A 14,968-nucleotide genomic window follows, 5' to 3' on the forward strand; every position below is an offset into this window, starting at 1 on the left:
GTCAGAATACTGCTCAGAATTTGAAAGTAGCAATAGGAATAGATTTTAGATCTCCTTATTCCTAAAGTACACGGTGCAATCCCATCCGCCAGAGGAGAATACTGTTGGGATGCTAGTAATATACAGTCTGAGATGCATCCTTAACAAAGTGTGATTACACCACTTAGACGGTACTGATACATGTGACCAATAGTCAGTATGTTATGTACTGCTTCACTTAGACAAGATTTGTCTTCAAGACCTGACATTTCATGGTAGTCCAAGTCTTACTTGGCGCAATCAGCGACAGGAGGCAAAAATAGCACCATATTTAAAGCTGCAGTTTTCACCTCTCTATCAGTCAGGAGTGAGCTGCAAGCAAGGCCCCTCCAGCAACCCATGGTGGGTGGTGGCTGGGAGGGGCACACAGGGGAACCTGCAAGGTTACAGGAGCTGCAGCGGAGCCCACTTGCACTATGAATTTGATGGGGCCCTACCAATAGGTTTCAGCATTTCTGCTGAACCACTCCTTTTCCCCTACACATTAGTTACTTTATGTGGTGCAAGTTAATAATGGAAGATAATTATTTAAAAAGACATTTCCCCTGTAGTGTTTGGAATCCCAAAATTACAACAGTAAGAACTTGAAACCCACTATAATCTAAAAAATGAAATTGGTTTTCGAGGGAGGACTGTAAACAATGATAAGTAATATTCCTTCACTTTTTTCACAGATTAAACTATGGAGAAAAAAACCCTCTATTTCTAAACAAAACACTGTCCAAATATATTGGTATGTTGTATTGTCTGTTGTATTGTCTCAACTAACGATCTTGAATAGAACTGGTATCTGCACTACTAGGATGAGAATATTAAGGTGCTAGAAAGGTAAAAGTAGTATTTTTTGGGGCATCTGTTATATGAATTAATTTTGTGATACGATTACCTAAAAACAAAGATTGTTACTGTATAGCTTTGACATATATACACACACTACCTGGTGTTTTACTTCTTGTGTCAAATGAATTTTCTTTTTTCCCAGTGGTTCTCAAACATCAATGTGCTAGAGAAACTGTGGCCTGGTTCTGAGTTACATTTACAGTTATGCCTTTACACAACCCAGGTAGTGCAAAGGGGTTTAAAATGGGCAAAAATGGCACTTGCATACTTCCTTGCCATATGGGTGTGTTACAGCTGGGATCAAGTTGCTTTCTGGCAGACAACCTAACCTGCACCTTCCACTCCAAATGTGTAACAGGGAAATGAGGAATTAGACCAACTGCCCATATAAATCAGTTATGACCAAAGTACTGGACTATTGAGCTACACGAAAATAAAATGGCCTCCCTATGACATCTATCAGTGAATAAGCTAATTTCGCTGTTCCACTTATCTGCTGGCTAGAAAATGTGTTGGCTGGGATATAGTGGGGATGGTCCTCCTTTGAGCAGGCACGTGGACTGCTTCCTTCCAACCCTCGTTCTCTATGGCTCTATACCTGTCCAAAAGTGCCGAGGAGGTGTTAGACTGGAGGGGATGAGACCAGTCCGAGAAGAGAGTATTGGAGAAAACTGGGTCCTAAATCCAGAGCCAACAAGCTGGTGCCCCTCCAGGCGCTCTTCCTTTCACTTCCCCAGCAAGGGCCTAAGGGGCAGCTGGACGCGGCCGCCTCCGCCTCTCTCCTTGCGGGCAGTCCGGGCCCCCAGGAGGAGGTGTTCGTGTTACGGGCGCAGGGCCCGGCTCGAGGAGGGGCCCGGGTGCACGAGGGACACAAAGCGCTGAGCAAAGAGTTTCACGTCTTGTCCTGTGATCGCGGCGCCGGGCCGGGGGGAGCGGGATTTCCCCAGCGCCTGCCCCGCCCGCGGCACGGACTGAGCGTCCCCAGGGCCGCGTCCGGCTCGGCTCGGCTCGGCGCGGCGCTCTGCACGGGGGTCCGAGACCGCGGCTATTGTGAGCGCGGCACAGGTCTGCGGCCGCCTCGACCCGGGGAGCGCAGGCGCGTCCCACCCGCCCCAAGACTGCAGGTCCCAGCATGCGCTGCAACCCACTCGCCTCTTTGGCGCGCGCTGTATGCCGGGAGCTGTAGGCCACTCCGCTTTTGCCGCGGGAGGGCGCCGCGGAGCCTGGCGGGAGCCGTAGTCTGCGCCCCTCCCCTCGCTGGGGGAGGGGGGCGGTGCTTCCGGTTCCGGGAGCGGGGCGCGTTACGCCGCGGCGGTTGCAGCGTGCGTGCAGACGTACGTACGTGCGTGCGTCCGGCGGGCGGGGGGAGGGAGCAGCCGGCGGCGGCCGAGGTCGGAGCGCTCGCGGGTTCGGTTCTGCGCTGCGGGGCGGGCGGGCGCGGGGAGGGGGAGCGAGGAGCCGCCCGCGCGGGGCCGCCGCCCCCGCCGCCGCTATGGAGCCCGACTCGGTGATCGAGGACAAGACCATCGAGTTGATGGTGAGTGGCCGCCCCTCCCCCCGCCGCCCGGTCCAACCCAGCCCGGTCCGCCCCCCCATCCATCCCCCCAGACGGACGGCCCGAGCCGCGGGCGCTGCCGCAGTGGGAGCGGAGCGGAGCGGAGCGGCGCTAGGCCGCGCGGCGCGTGGGGGAGGGGCTGGGACAAAAGCCCGCGGCGGGGCGGGGCGAAAGTGACACTCGCGGGGCCTCGCGCAAGGGGCCGAGGCGGGGCGAGCCCTGCCGGCGGGGAGGAGCCCGGGCCCCGCGCCCCGCGTGGGCTTCTCCGGGCGCCTCCAGAAGCCGCTCGGCCTCAGGCGGCTGCGGCTCCCGCCTCTGGCGCCTCGCACCCGGCCCCGCGAGCGATAACGGGTGGCGCCGAGTGGCGGCTCGGGCTTGTCGGCGGGCTGTGCCCAGGTGCGGCCTCCCGTCGGTCCCGTCCGCCCCGCACCGGGGGGACACCGGCTGTGTAGCAGGCCGGGGCTGCCACTTTCTGATCACAGATGGAGGAGGAGGCGGGTGGGGGCCTCCCCCGCAGCTTGGTCATGGTAACACCGCCTTCCTTAGGGGCTGGGAACCATCCTTAATATTCAGACCTGGAACTTGTCCCCTATTTGTTCCAGAAGCCCCTTTCCCTGCCGCTCCCTTGTTCTGTGTCGCCCACACGGGGAACGTCCAGTGGCAGCTAAGTGAACTTGTGTTTTTGCAGCAGCACCAAGGAGCTGGTTCAGGGCAGCAAGTGTCTTGTTCCCTGCAACTCAGCCAAATTCGTGCTGTAGTTGTGGCATGAGGCTAAATATTTATGCTTTGAAAATGAGGTCTGCAGGGTTGCTGTGGGGAAGTAGAAGGGAAGGGATTAACATCTCTGGTGCTGTGTTCAGTGTAGAGCAAGCTAATTTAAAGGCACCATTGAGTATTCGAAGCTAATAACGGGAAGAATAATAAGAGTGTTCTAGACACACGTTTTCTATGTACTGCTTTGTGTTTGTATTTTCTTTTAAAAAGAATGACGTGGTGGCACAATTAGAAAGGGAGATGTCAGTGCACACTCCTAGTGAACACTGAAAGTGCTGGGTACTGTATTGGCATAAGATAAAATGCATCTGAATGTTTTAAGCAGCTCTACATGCTGGTAGCTGTGTAGTCTGAGCAGACTGGTTTGGGGAACTTGTGAACTTTCTTTAAAAATTCTGTCATGGCTGAGTGTTATACCACCTTGTTCTTCTACTAAGAAGCAAACATTCAAGAATGTCTCTCTCTCTCATTTTATTATCAGGTGCTCTTTCTGCATTTCTTTAACCTGTGGATGCTGATCACTAAGGTTTCTGGATACAGCTGGTCTTAATGATTCCGTGATCACTGTCGATCCAGTGATCCCACATTTTAATGTTGGTGACATCAGAATCACTCATGCTAATGGATTGTAACAAGAGTCAGTGATATCTATGAAGGAATCTGTTAGAAGGGCCATCTAGTTAAGGAATTAGTTGTTTTTGTAGGTATAAAACCAAAATAGCATTACAAATCTGAAGTGTGTAAGCATAATTTTGCTGGCTACTTTGCTTTGAGTAATGGATGATTACATATGATGTTAGTGCTGCCTAAATGGAATTTAAGGTACTAGGTAGAGTTGTTTTGCGTATCTAGGTTGTTCCTTTGACAGTCTGTTCTTTAGTTGTATTAATAGCTTATCTGTTTCTTTACTACATTGCTAACTAACAAAAGCAAAGAATACATTTTAAATGACACAATTGTTATACTCCCTAATTCCTGAAAAATGGAATGGATAAACAAGTTTAATGGGACTTTTAGAAAAATACTCTAGAAGATTTTTTTGTATAGGAATGAGTATCAAAGCTGCTTTGTGTTGCACAACTGGAATATAAAAAAGTACAGTTACTTCAGCTAATGTGTATATATAAGTTTGTAGCACTTGCAGAGCTCATGTGGTACTGATCATCAAGCTTGTCAGAGCTGCTATTTTAATAAAAGTTCATAAATAACATATAGTGAATCAAATTAATGAGATGTATAACCATTTTCACAGAAAATTGCTTAGTAAAAATGTAGTTGGTAGTCATGTTTTTAATGCTGTTGAAGGCCTTTGTTAAAACAAACTTGCATCACTGTGAGCTAAATACTATATTCAGTTGATACAGACTTCATAAACCAAGATGTGACATTTCTTTAGCTACTTGACAATGTTTTTACTTTGTAAACATTTCCATGGGATGTTAGACTTAAGACTGGGTGAAATGCTGTTTACTGTAAAGTAAACACAAATGAAAGTACTATTGACAAAAAAGAAATGTGGCCAAGAGAGAAAAAAACTTGCCTTTGTACTAAAACTGTCAGCTGTTAGAAAGAATCTTTCAAATGGAGATCATTTTAAAACACAAGATTTATTTTGCTACTTTTTGCATTTTGCAATTATTTTTAAGTAAAATAAGCTATGAGCATTGAGGTTCTAAGTGCAGGCTCTTTTTTGTGCCCCTCTGGTATAGTAAATAACATTTTACTTGCTGTACCTTTCCTGCAAGAGTGGGGAAAAATAATTATGGGTGAAATTTTTACCAATGAATAAACTTATTAGTAACAACTGGAAGGGAATGCTGAATACTTAAACTGACAAGCAGGATATAATATAGAAACTCTCATGCAATTAACATGTTGCTATCTCTCATTTGTCCCTAAGTTTGATAATTTGCATTTATTTAAAAAAATCACTAGTGGGAAAAATATTGTTCTATACTTAAAGGTGAGATTTAAGTAAAATCTCGAATTTGTAGTCACGTTAAATGTGGGTCGTAGGCTTGGGTTTTAGATACCTTGTTTTACTTTTGTATGTTTTTTCTCTCTCAACTTTTTTTTCTCTTTAACCTTTGCTAAGGGCTGTAGTTCCAATGTAGTAAAAGTATTTTGAGGATTTCATTGGTGATGGTGGTGGCAGTGGTGAGTAAGAGTGAATAGCCTCTGATATAGACATGATGAAGTACATTGGCCAAAGGAAATATTTTCTGGAGATGTAAGGCTTGGAAGACTTAATGTGTTTCTAAACTGCAGCCTGTGTGTCATATCTTCTATGAAAATGAGTTTAACATGATTGTTGTTATTTTAAAGTATATATTGCTCAGTTTTGGTAAAATGTCTTGTATGCACAAGACAAATGTCTAGGAAATAAATAGTAAGGAAGCAATTCCCAACTGATGGAAACCCTGAGTAGAATAGCCCAAAAGCCTTGTACACTTCCTAACTTTTACAAGAACAGCAAAATAGCATTTTTGAATGACACTGTACAAAGTTAGGTAACCTTAACTTTTCTGTTCTTCTTGATTCAAATTCATCCATGGACTTCACTCTAAGATAATGATTGTTTTGTGTGTCATTTGTGATAAATGGTATTTAAGCTGAGAACTAGAAGCTGAACTCTAAATGGGCAGTAACGTACGGTTTCATCTTTTCAGCCAGAAAAAGTGTGTTTGTTTTGGCGGCAGGGGGTGGTGGTGATTGGGATTATTGCTGACAATTCATGTATTGTATTTTTTTTTTAAAGTTTCATTCATCCACTGCATTCATTCTGCTAAAAGACTCCTTAATCAGTAGCAAAAAATTTATTGGCAGCTTACAGTTTGCATTAGCGTGTTATGAAAGATGCAAAAGTGAGGAACATGCTATCTGTTTAATATGAAATCGATATCCTTTTCCTAGAGTGGAAATGTAAATCTTTGTTTTCAGGCTGTGGATCTATCCAGACACTTACCAGACTTGTTTATTGAGGCAGGGAGCCAAGCATGTTTAAAGATTTGCACATGTTGAGTTTGTTATCATAAATATTTCTATAACACACTTGTGTTCATAATATTTTTACGAATGCAGGTCACTGCCCTGACAAGCTTTCAGCCTAAATTCAACCTAGTGCGTGCTGTGCTTCGGGAGTAGAGTGAAAGGCTTATGGAAGGCCAAGGACTAGGAGGAGCAAAAGCTGTTTAAGTTTTTGAAAAGCATCTATGTACACTCAGCTTGAACTTATAATTTAAGAGTATGTTTATGAAATATCTCCTTCCTTATCAGTTACCTTTACTGTCTACCTAATAGAACATGCCCAGAGTTTAAATGTTTGGGTGAAGAACTGTGGTTTATACTCTTGTCAAAAAAACTGTCCCTTTACTCCTGGAAAAGCCTTATGATAAGCACTGAATGCCCTCAAATCCAGAAGGCAAGCAGATTGCAGAATCGGGTAAACAGTCTCCAGAATCAGAGAGTACTTGGGCAGCAGCAGTTTCTCTAGCAAGCCATGTGAATGTTAGCTGAAGTGTCCCGATAATTTGATAGTAATGGGAGGTGGCTGTCGTCTCAAAGCATTTAGAGGTTTACTCATGTAGAACTTGAAGCATTGTTGTAATGTTTTGTCTCTGCCAAGTACTGCTTATCAGGTGAGGAGCTGCATTTTGCACCAGCTTAAGTTTTCAAAATGGTTTTGAATTATGATTCTGTTTAGAGTGTAGTAGAGTCCATTTTGAGGAGATGAAAAATATGGATAATGGCCTTAACTAGATCTGAAACAAACAAGGAGGCACTGTCTTAACCAAACGTCTGTTAAAAATCTTGGCAGCGATTCTTAAATCTGTAAGCAGGTGAAGAAACTAACAGGACTAATAGGTTGTGGCTTAGTGTAGACTAGTGAGCATGCAGTCAGCAGGGTAAAAATGTACTAGTTTTGCCAATTACTTCTCATAACCTACAGTCATTACCTCAGCAGAACTGGAGAGGTCAGTAATATGAGGATTGAAATGGCATAGAGGGGTGGGATGAAAAGATGAAAGAACCAGCTATTGGGTCAACCTGAGGAATACTAGACAGCTCCATATATGGAAAAGAGATGGATTGAGGGCACTTCCTAGATGGAGGGAGTATCTGGAGACAGTGGTTGGAAGTTGCAAGATTAGAAAGTTTTGAGGCAGGAGGTACGAAGAGTGCAGCTACGGAGGCTGGGAAGGACAGGGCTCAGTATAAAAAACAAGATTGCTGTGATTTTTGCCAAGAAAGGGGAAAAGAAGAAGTTGGAAAGAACATGAATAAGATGGACCATTTAGATTGGAAAAAGTTGAGTGATGAAGGATTGTGATAAACTTAAGGGAGGTGAGCAAGAAATTTGGGAGACACGTTAGAGGACAGCATGAGAGAGTATTTGCAAAAGTGAGAAGGGTGGGATAAAGGCTAGAATTCAGATGGGGTGTGGGGTGAATCAGCATGTAGAGTAAGCAGAAAGGAAGACTGAATCCTTTAGGTATTGGCTTGTTCATTTGGGTTGTAGCCACACACAAGAGCAAAGGTTATGATGCATTCAGACCTTTACTATATTCCAGATATCCAGAACATTTGCTTGCCTGACTGTTTTAATTTTCTAAATGTGTGTGTTTGAGCCAGAGTCCTTTTAGATGGATGCTCTAAGGTCCAAGATAGGGTTGTTCAACTTGAAGCCTATGTGGGGTTTAACTTGCAGCCCTCAGGCTTCTTCCTGGCTGTTTACTGCTGCTGGGGTCTCCAGCCTTCCCCTTCTTCCTGTGATTTCTGCTTCCTGCCTCTGCCCCTGATGGTGGGGTGGCACTGCCCATGGGAGCTTGGTGAGTCTTGTGTAAGCTGTGCAATGCGTAGCCTTCGTCTGCTTTTAAGTTGGACAGCCCTGGTCTAGAGCAGTGGTTCTCACCTTTTTTTGTACTAGGACCCATTTGTAAACATCAATGGCGAGTCCCAGCCCACTCTCTCTCACTCCTGACCCTCTGCCTCCACCCAGGCCCCAGTCCCCAAGTGTGTGGGGTAGGAGGGTAGGTGTGAGGCATGCATGTGGGGGGCCCAAGCAGTCCCTTGAAGGCTGTAACTCTGCCAGCCTGCAAGGGAAAAGCCACCGTTTCCCACACTTTTCTCCTTTAAAGAAGAATCCATTTTATAAGTTGGTTGATCCATTTTTAAAGTCATTCATGACCCTTTCATATATTCTTGTGACCCACTTTTCGGTCGTGACCCACAAGTTGAGAAACACTGGTTTAGAGTAATGATAATGCATTTAGTGGGAAAGATGATCACTGCTACGTTGTCTTGCAACTCGGTGGACAGCTAGCATTTGTGTTGTCAGAAGTGGCTCAGCTGATTTTCAAAAACTGAACTGAACTTCGCGTACATCCTTTTGCGTATTTTAGTGTCAATTGTACCTCTTGAGCAGGATTGTTAAATAAATGTTGCAAATGTACCACTTGAGGTTTTTTGGTCATCTTTCCAGTTTACTTCAGTAAGATGGCTCAGTTTCGGCTGTGTCAAGGTTAAGACCTGAGGACATTCTTTGAAGATCAAATGCAGTACCTTTTTCCTTCCATCCCTTTCCTGCTAAACACTGCTTCAGTTGTTGTATGAATCTGATGGGTGTCCTTTAGTTCATAAATGCTTACTGACGTAGTGTCGTAGAATATACAGTTCATTGTTACACTGGCATATTCAGTGCGTCTTGGATCTCTTCTACATTCGTGACTGCTTTTAAGCATTGTGTAATAGTGTGTAAAATAAAATGGCATATGGGTTCAAAATGAAGTGGATGGCATGACAAAGATGCAAAAAAGAGGAAATAATGTGTATGGAACATTAAGAGAACATACCTATACGGGAGCATTGCTCTAGCCTACTAAAAGCCTACTCAGGAAATAAATAGGAAAAAAAAAAAAAAGAATGAATGCTGAGATTTGAAACTACCGTTGGTTAATAATTCTATTTAGTTTACCACCTTTTCTCCATAGTGGCATCCTTTCTTGTGTCTAGTGCAGCTATCTACATTTTATTATGTTTTCTAAGCTTGAAGTTTGGCCATAGTAGAATTGGGAGTGGCTTGCTACTTGTAGAAACTGCTCAGACTGATAGGGAAAAGGCTGTGACCATGGGCATAGCCATAATGATACATGTTCATTTAGTTCTATTGGCTGCACATAAATTTAGTTAAATGCACCCATGCTACCATCAAGGGTGTTTTCTTGAAAGAGATTTTATGGTACATATTTTGCAAGCTTAAGGCATAGCATAAATCCCCTGTTCCCCCTCTCCCCACATTTATAGACTCATTCTTGACTTTACTGGGATGATTACACTGATTCAGCTGTCTTGCTATATTTTACTACTTACTCTGTTAGATATACTGCTTTCTATGAGCTGTCCTCCTGTGTTTTAGTCACAAATGACTAATGCCTTTATGTGGTCACTTAAGGCCTGTCATATTTTCAAAAATTTAGTTCAAGAAAGCAGTGTTCGTATATTTAGGAAGGAAATTTTCTTCCAGTAAAAGATGGATTATCAGTGGGGGAAATTCAGGATACCTGTTTACATGTAAGCATTGTACTAGCAGCAGTAATCCAACCTTATCCACAAACCTATATTAGTGTGCTTCAACCCTGACATGCTGAAATCACTAAGATGTTAGAGCAGTGCTGGAGTACCCTGGGGTATGCCAGATCCTTTGTAGGGTGCCTGAGGTGTGGGGAGATCAGCAGATAAGCTCAGGCTTGCCTCTTTCCCCGCCCACCCACACACTGCCCAGCCTTTCTGCACGGTGGGAAGTCCAGTAATATGCAAATTAGTTTTGAATTGGGTTCTACTCAATTCATAAAAGTTATGGAGGGGTGCCTTGAGTCTGAAAAGTTTGAGAATTGCTGGGTTAGAGGGTCAATGTAGCCTTCAACACCCATTTGGAACAAAGGGTGATTAATCAAGTCTGCTGGAGTTTGGTAATTACCACACTGCAGCAGCCTCCAGTTTCTCATGTATCAATGTCCCCGCACTTCAAAATGGCAACAAGGTGCTTTTATATAAAGTGCCCCTGTTGCCATTTTGAAGCATGGGGACACTGATACACAAAATGCTCTGGGTGCTTTAATTAGAGTGGCTCTTGGAGCCACTCCTATTAAAACATGCCCCCCCCCCCCGCCCCCCCCCCCCGCATGTGTACAAACACCCAAATAGGTTTGCAAATTTTGGTGAACTTAATAATGTAGGCACCCGTTTCCTAAGTGAGCTGTTTTTCTATAAACCAATGGGTGGGGAAATGGGGGGCATCAATTTTAAGCTACTGTTTAGTGGGTTTTTTTTTAATGAGTGACAAAAGGTTCTATATCATGAGTCAATCCTGTGAGCTATATTGCTGCATCTATGCCTTTAGGCCTGATTATACTGTTTTCAAATTCTTGAATATTAAGTTTTGGTCAGTATATATTATTAGTTTTTATGACACGTGTATTTGTGGGGTGTGCGCTTGTCTGAGATGATGGCTAAAATTACTTCACTTTTCATGACTTTCTGACCTTTTTAAAATAAGATGATCTGTTAGTGTTTTTTATTACCTTGTAATCTGTATTCTGAATTTATCTTTGGCTCATAGTTTATCAGTTTTTTTTTTTTCAGTTGCAACTTGTAGCTGGTTAAAATTTTTAAACAGGAAGATTTTTTTGCCCAGGAAACTAAAACTAGCCAGGAGAACTTGGTCTCCATCACCCTTCTTCATCTCCAGAGTAAAATGAGATTAATTGAGATTTGCTGCAGCAGATTTCCAAAGAACTCAAGTGATGCCTTCATGGTGAATTGCTCCTTCCTTTTAACATACTTCTGACTGTTGCTTAGCGAAATAGTACATGCTGATAATGTTGGTGGCCTTTTTGTTACTAAGAAGCAATATATGAGTCATACATAAATATCTTGTTGCTTGTCTAATTACATTGGTAGCAGTCCTGGTTCTTTAAAATCAGAGATCGGACCTATTTTCTAATTTGCAGAGATTCTATCTCCTTGAAATGTTATTTTGCATCTGACTTAATAGAGCTATGATAAATGAATTAACACAGAGATTCAGACAGTCCTTTTGCTACTTAGCTCCAGGCAGTATCAGATTTGATCGAAGTTAGTGGTATGCACAGCTGATGAGAATGGCAGTTATTTTTTTTTTCTAACATCCTTCTTCAAAGTGCTTTTGCATTCTCTTGCCTGACTTGAGACTAACAGGGCTAACTACCTCTTTCTACAAAGAGCTTTTGTTTTGATATTTGCAGCACTCCTGCTGAGATCAGTGGTTTGGGTGTCAAAGGTTGATGAGGGGACCAGAAGGAATGGAGAATATGGTTGCAGTTCTTCCATGGACTTTGCATAACTTACATGTTCCAGAAAGTATTAGATGTTTCTTCTTCCCAGTGTCAGGGGAATTAGTTTCTTAACATGCCATTATTTGAAAATTGCTTGATGGGTTACGTATGAAGGGCTCTCTGTCCTTGAGTATACACTTTCCTGGAGTGGTATTACAGACAATACAGTAGGAACTCTTTTTGCAGTTTCCATCATCTAATGGTTATGTTCTTGATGGTTTCCTCTAATATATTTGCTATTTCACAACCTGAATGTACTCCTGAAAGTGCTCTGTGAACTCTCTTGATATTTGACTTCATCATTTGATGTTGGTAGTATAAAGAATCATTTTTGTAATCATTATTTGGTCAAGAGTGGCTTCCTTTATTTTGTGGTTTTTTTATTTCTAGATTTTAAGGAAGATAGCTCTACTGAAAATATACTGAATGCTGACATGATTCAGATTGCAACAGAGCCTTAGAGGTTATCTCTTCTTACTGCCCCCAGATAGGAAAACAGTTTTGAGAATTGAGAGGAGAGTCAAAGAATCATTTGTAGTAAATTTAATTTATAGTACAGTACAGTTGCGTCATACGCGCATTTAACTTGCGCGAATTCAACTTTACGCGGGGTGGGAAGGGGGCAGGGCTTCAGTTTGCAGCAGTTTGTGGTGGCGGCGGGAGGTTTTGGCAGTGTGGTGGTGGCCTGGCGGCACGCAGCCATCCACCCCGTGTTCCGCCACTACCGCCGGCTGCACAGCTCCAAGCATGGCTCAGCAGCGGCGGTGAGAGGTTTTGGAGGCAGAGGCAGTCGCTTATGCGTGATTTTCGCCTTATGCGATGACCTCGGAACCTAACCCCTGCATAAGTTGCGACATGCCTGTATGTATGTGGAAACAGCTATAGGGGAACCGTATTTTAATAGAGAGTGATCATATTGAAGGCTGAGGTGCATCTGTTTTGAAAACCATGTAGAAAACAATGGAACTTCTTTGTTAACGTGAATTGATGATTGATACTTTAGTATGTGCTTCATTCTTGGAGTTCTAGCTTCTTCTCTTAGCTCTCAGGCTTTGTAAAGCAAATAGTTACTCAAAAACATGTCTTCTGGATTGGTTGATTCAGGGCATGGGAAAGAACAATTTCTTGTCTGTAAATATAGTTTCTTTGTCTTAGATCCACCAATCCGGTAACCCCATTAATGTAGTTGCTGCCGGAACCATGGTGTGGCATGTAGGTTGCCTTGTCTTTCTAACAGCAATAGGAGTACGTAATTGGGATTTCGTTCAAGAAAGAAGTAGATACACCAAGCTGAAGATGATTGGCTGCTCTCTTTTAACAGACAAGTCTGAGAAGGAAACCCCATTCGAATCCCCTTTCATTCTGGATTGGTGGATCTGAAGCCCAGAAACAAAGTTTCAGGTAAGAAATCACCCTGTACTATATCTTATTGCTTCTGCTTAGTTGAGTTTTTCAGAAAACTAAATATCTTGCTTTTACTACATAACCATTTGAAATATCATAGGGTGACCAAATGTTAACTATTGATGTGAGTTTAGATTAAGAAAGGGTATGTTCAAAACATAAATGTTTAACTTGTTAGCAAGTTATCTTTTGCTCAGAGATACATATTTCAGAGAGTTAGGATCTCTAAATTTCTTATCTCTTGTGGAACTAGAAAGCAGTATCTATACATGCATGATCTTTTAGCTAGCTGATGGGACTAGAGGCAGGGGAAGAACTAGACAATGCATGGTTCCATTTATAACATCTTTGTGTTTTGTGGCTGAGAGAGATCACAATTTGGAGATCTTATTGATGAGGGTCAGTGGCATGACACTAGTCTTCCATATGATTTCTGACAGAATTATATACTTGCTACAAGTCATAGTTGGACACTTAGTATCTTTTTATTCTAGTCCACACCAGTTTCCAGATTTGTGCTTTAACCTGTTTAAATGCAGTGTATTCAGTTCTCAGTGTGAGCTTTTTAAACTTCAGTGAAACTTCATTAACTGAACGTTCTGTAGGGTTCATTCTGTTAGTTTTTACAGCTGATTCATTAGCATTTTAATATTTGGCTTTCAAGAACAACTTCCCATGTGTAATGGCAGGCTTATTTTAAGCTAGGAGGGCACGAACAGTCTACTTTTGCTTAATTGTACATGTCAGGTGACTTTTAAAAAGTATTTGTCTCTCTGGGAAATTTTGAAATGCTGTTGAAAGGCTGACTTGCTTAGAATTGGCTTTTTAAAAATAGCTCTGGAAGGTATTTTTATGTAGAAGGTATTTTTATGTACTGTTTACTAGGGCTGTGCGAAGCTTTGGTTGCTGATTTGATTCAGCGGAGATTCAGCCAAATTCGATGGTTGTCTTCAAATCCAAATCGAATCAGGAAACCCTTTAAACTCTCTGAATTGATTCGGAAAGGTTCGATGATTCTGACATAGATACAGCTTTAAATGTTTTTTTCTACATATCTCAAGGTACCAGGCAGCTTGTGAATGCTGAGATACTGAGGCGGATGGAACATCTCATGGGGGCGGGGTCCCCACCGGACTCAGTGGTGGACCCAGAAGTGGACCAGAAGCACTTCCAGTTTACTTCTGGGTGCGCTGCGGTGTGCGTGGGGGACCCTCCCGCATCCTTGGGCTCGGTGACTGGTGCCTCCTGGGTCTGGGGGGCACCTGGGGTCTCCCCGTGGCCAATCGCCAAGCCGGGGAGTTGCGGGGGTCCCCCGCATGCTTGGCGGTGAACGTACTTCTGGTCCACTTCTGGGTCTGCCGCTGAGCACGCGGGAGCCCCCACGTTCCTGTGGGATGCTCCATTTTCCCTAGCATCTCAGCGTTCACAAGCCATGCTGGTATCTCAGGGTATGTAGAAAAAACATTTAAAGCTGTGTCTGGCCGAATTGCTGATTCTCTGAATTAGCCTCAAATCTTCAGCATCAGATTCAGCCAAATCGAATTGGGACAGTGATCCAAATCAACAAATCAAATCACTCTCCCCCAATTCGAGCCGAATTCGAATCCAAATTGAATACGCCCTGTTTCACATACCCATACTGTTTACACCAGGGGTGGGCAAAATGTGGCCTGCCAGGCCATTCTATCCGGCCTGCGGGGGCCTTAAAATATTTAGAAAATTAATATTTATCTGCCCCTGGCTGCCTGTCATGCAGCCCTCAATGGCTTGCCAAAACTCAGTAAGCGGCCCTCTGCCCGAAATAATTGCCCACCCCTGGTTTACACATTCCCAACACTGTAGCTTCTTCTCTTAATGTGCAGCAAATTCACAAGTCAATCTCCTTTTGATATTAATAGAAGCAACACGAAACTTCTTGGTGTGCTGAAGATAATATGTTTCTGTAAGTGACCTAGCTAGTTTTTTAGCGTTCTTCCATTTTCAG

At 43.4% G+C, this 14,968-nt stretch overlaps 1 protein-coding gene across 4 annotated transcripts in view; it reads left to right on the forward strand.

The window, feature by feature from the left end:
- The first annotated feature begins 2,271 nt into the window (after positions 1-2,271).
- Positions 2,272-14,968, forward strand: part of FBXW11 (F-box and WD repeat domain containing 11) — a 134,147-nt gene continuing 121,450 nt past the window's right edge. For 2 of the 4 annotated variants that reach the window (XM_014606561.3, XM_014606565.3), the window contains exons 1-2: positions 2,276-2,416; positions 12,902-12,981. Coding sequence is in view for 2 of the 4 variants with exons in the window: in XM_014606560.3 (XP_014462046.1) it covers positions 2,372-2,416 (45 nt within the window). In the remaining 2 variants the exon portion in view is untranslated. Of the gene's footprint in view, positions 2,417-12,901; positions 12,982-14,968 lie in introns of all 4 variants that reach the window. The other 2 variants (XM_014606560.3, XM_014606563.3) reach the window with 1 other exon arrangement.

The sequence above is a fragment of the Alligator mississippiensis genome, chromosome 9, assembly GCF_030867095.1.
Source record: "Alligator mississippiensis isolate rAllMis1 chromosome 9, rAllMis1, whole genome shotgun sequence".
Lineage (NCBI taxonomy): Eukaryota > Metazoa > Chordata > Crocodylia > Alligatoridae > Alligator > Alligator mississippiensis.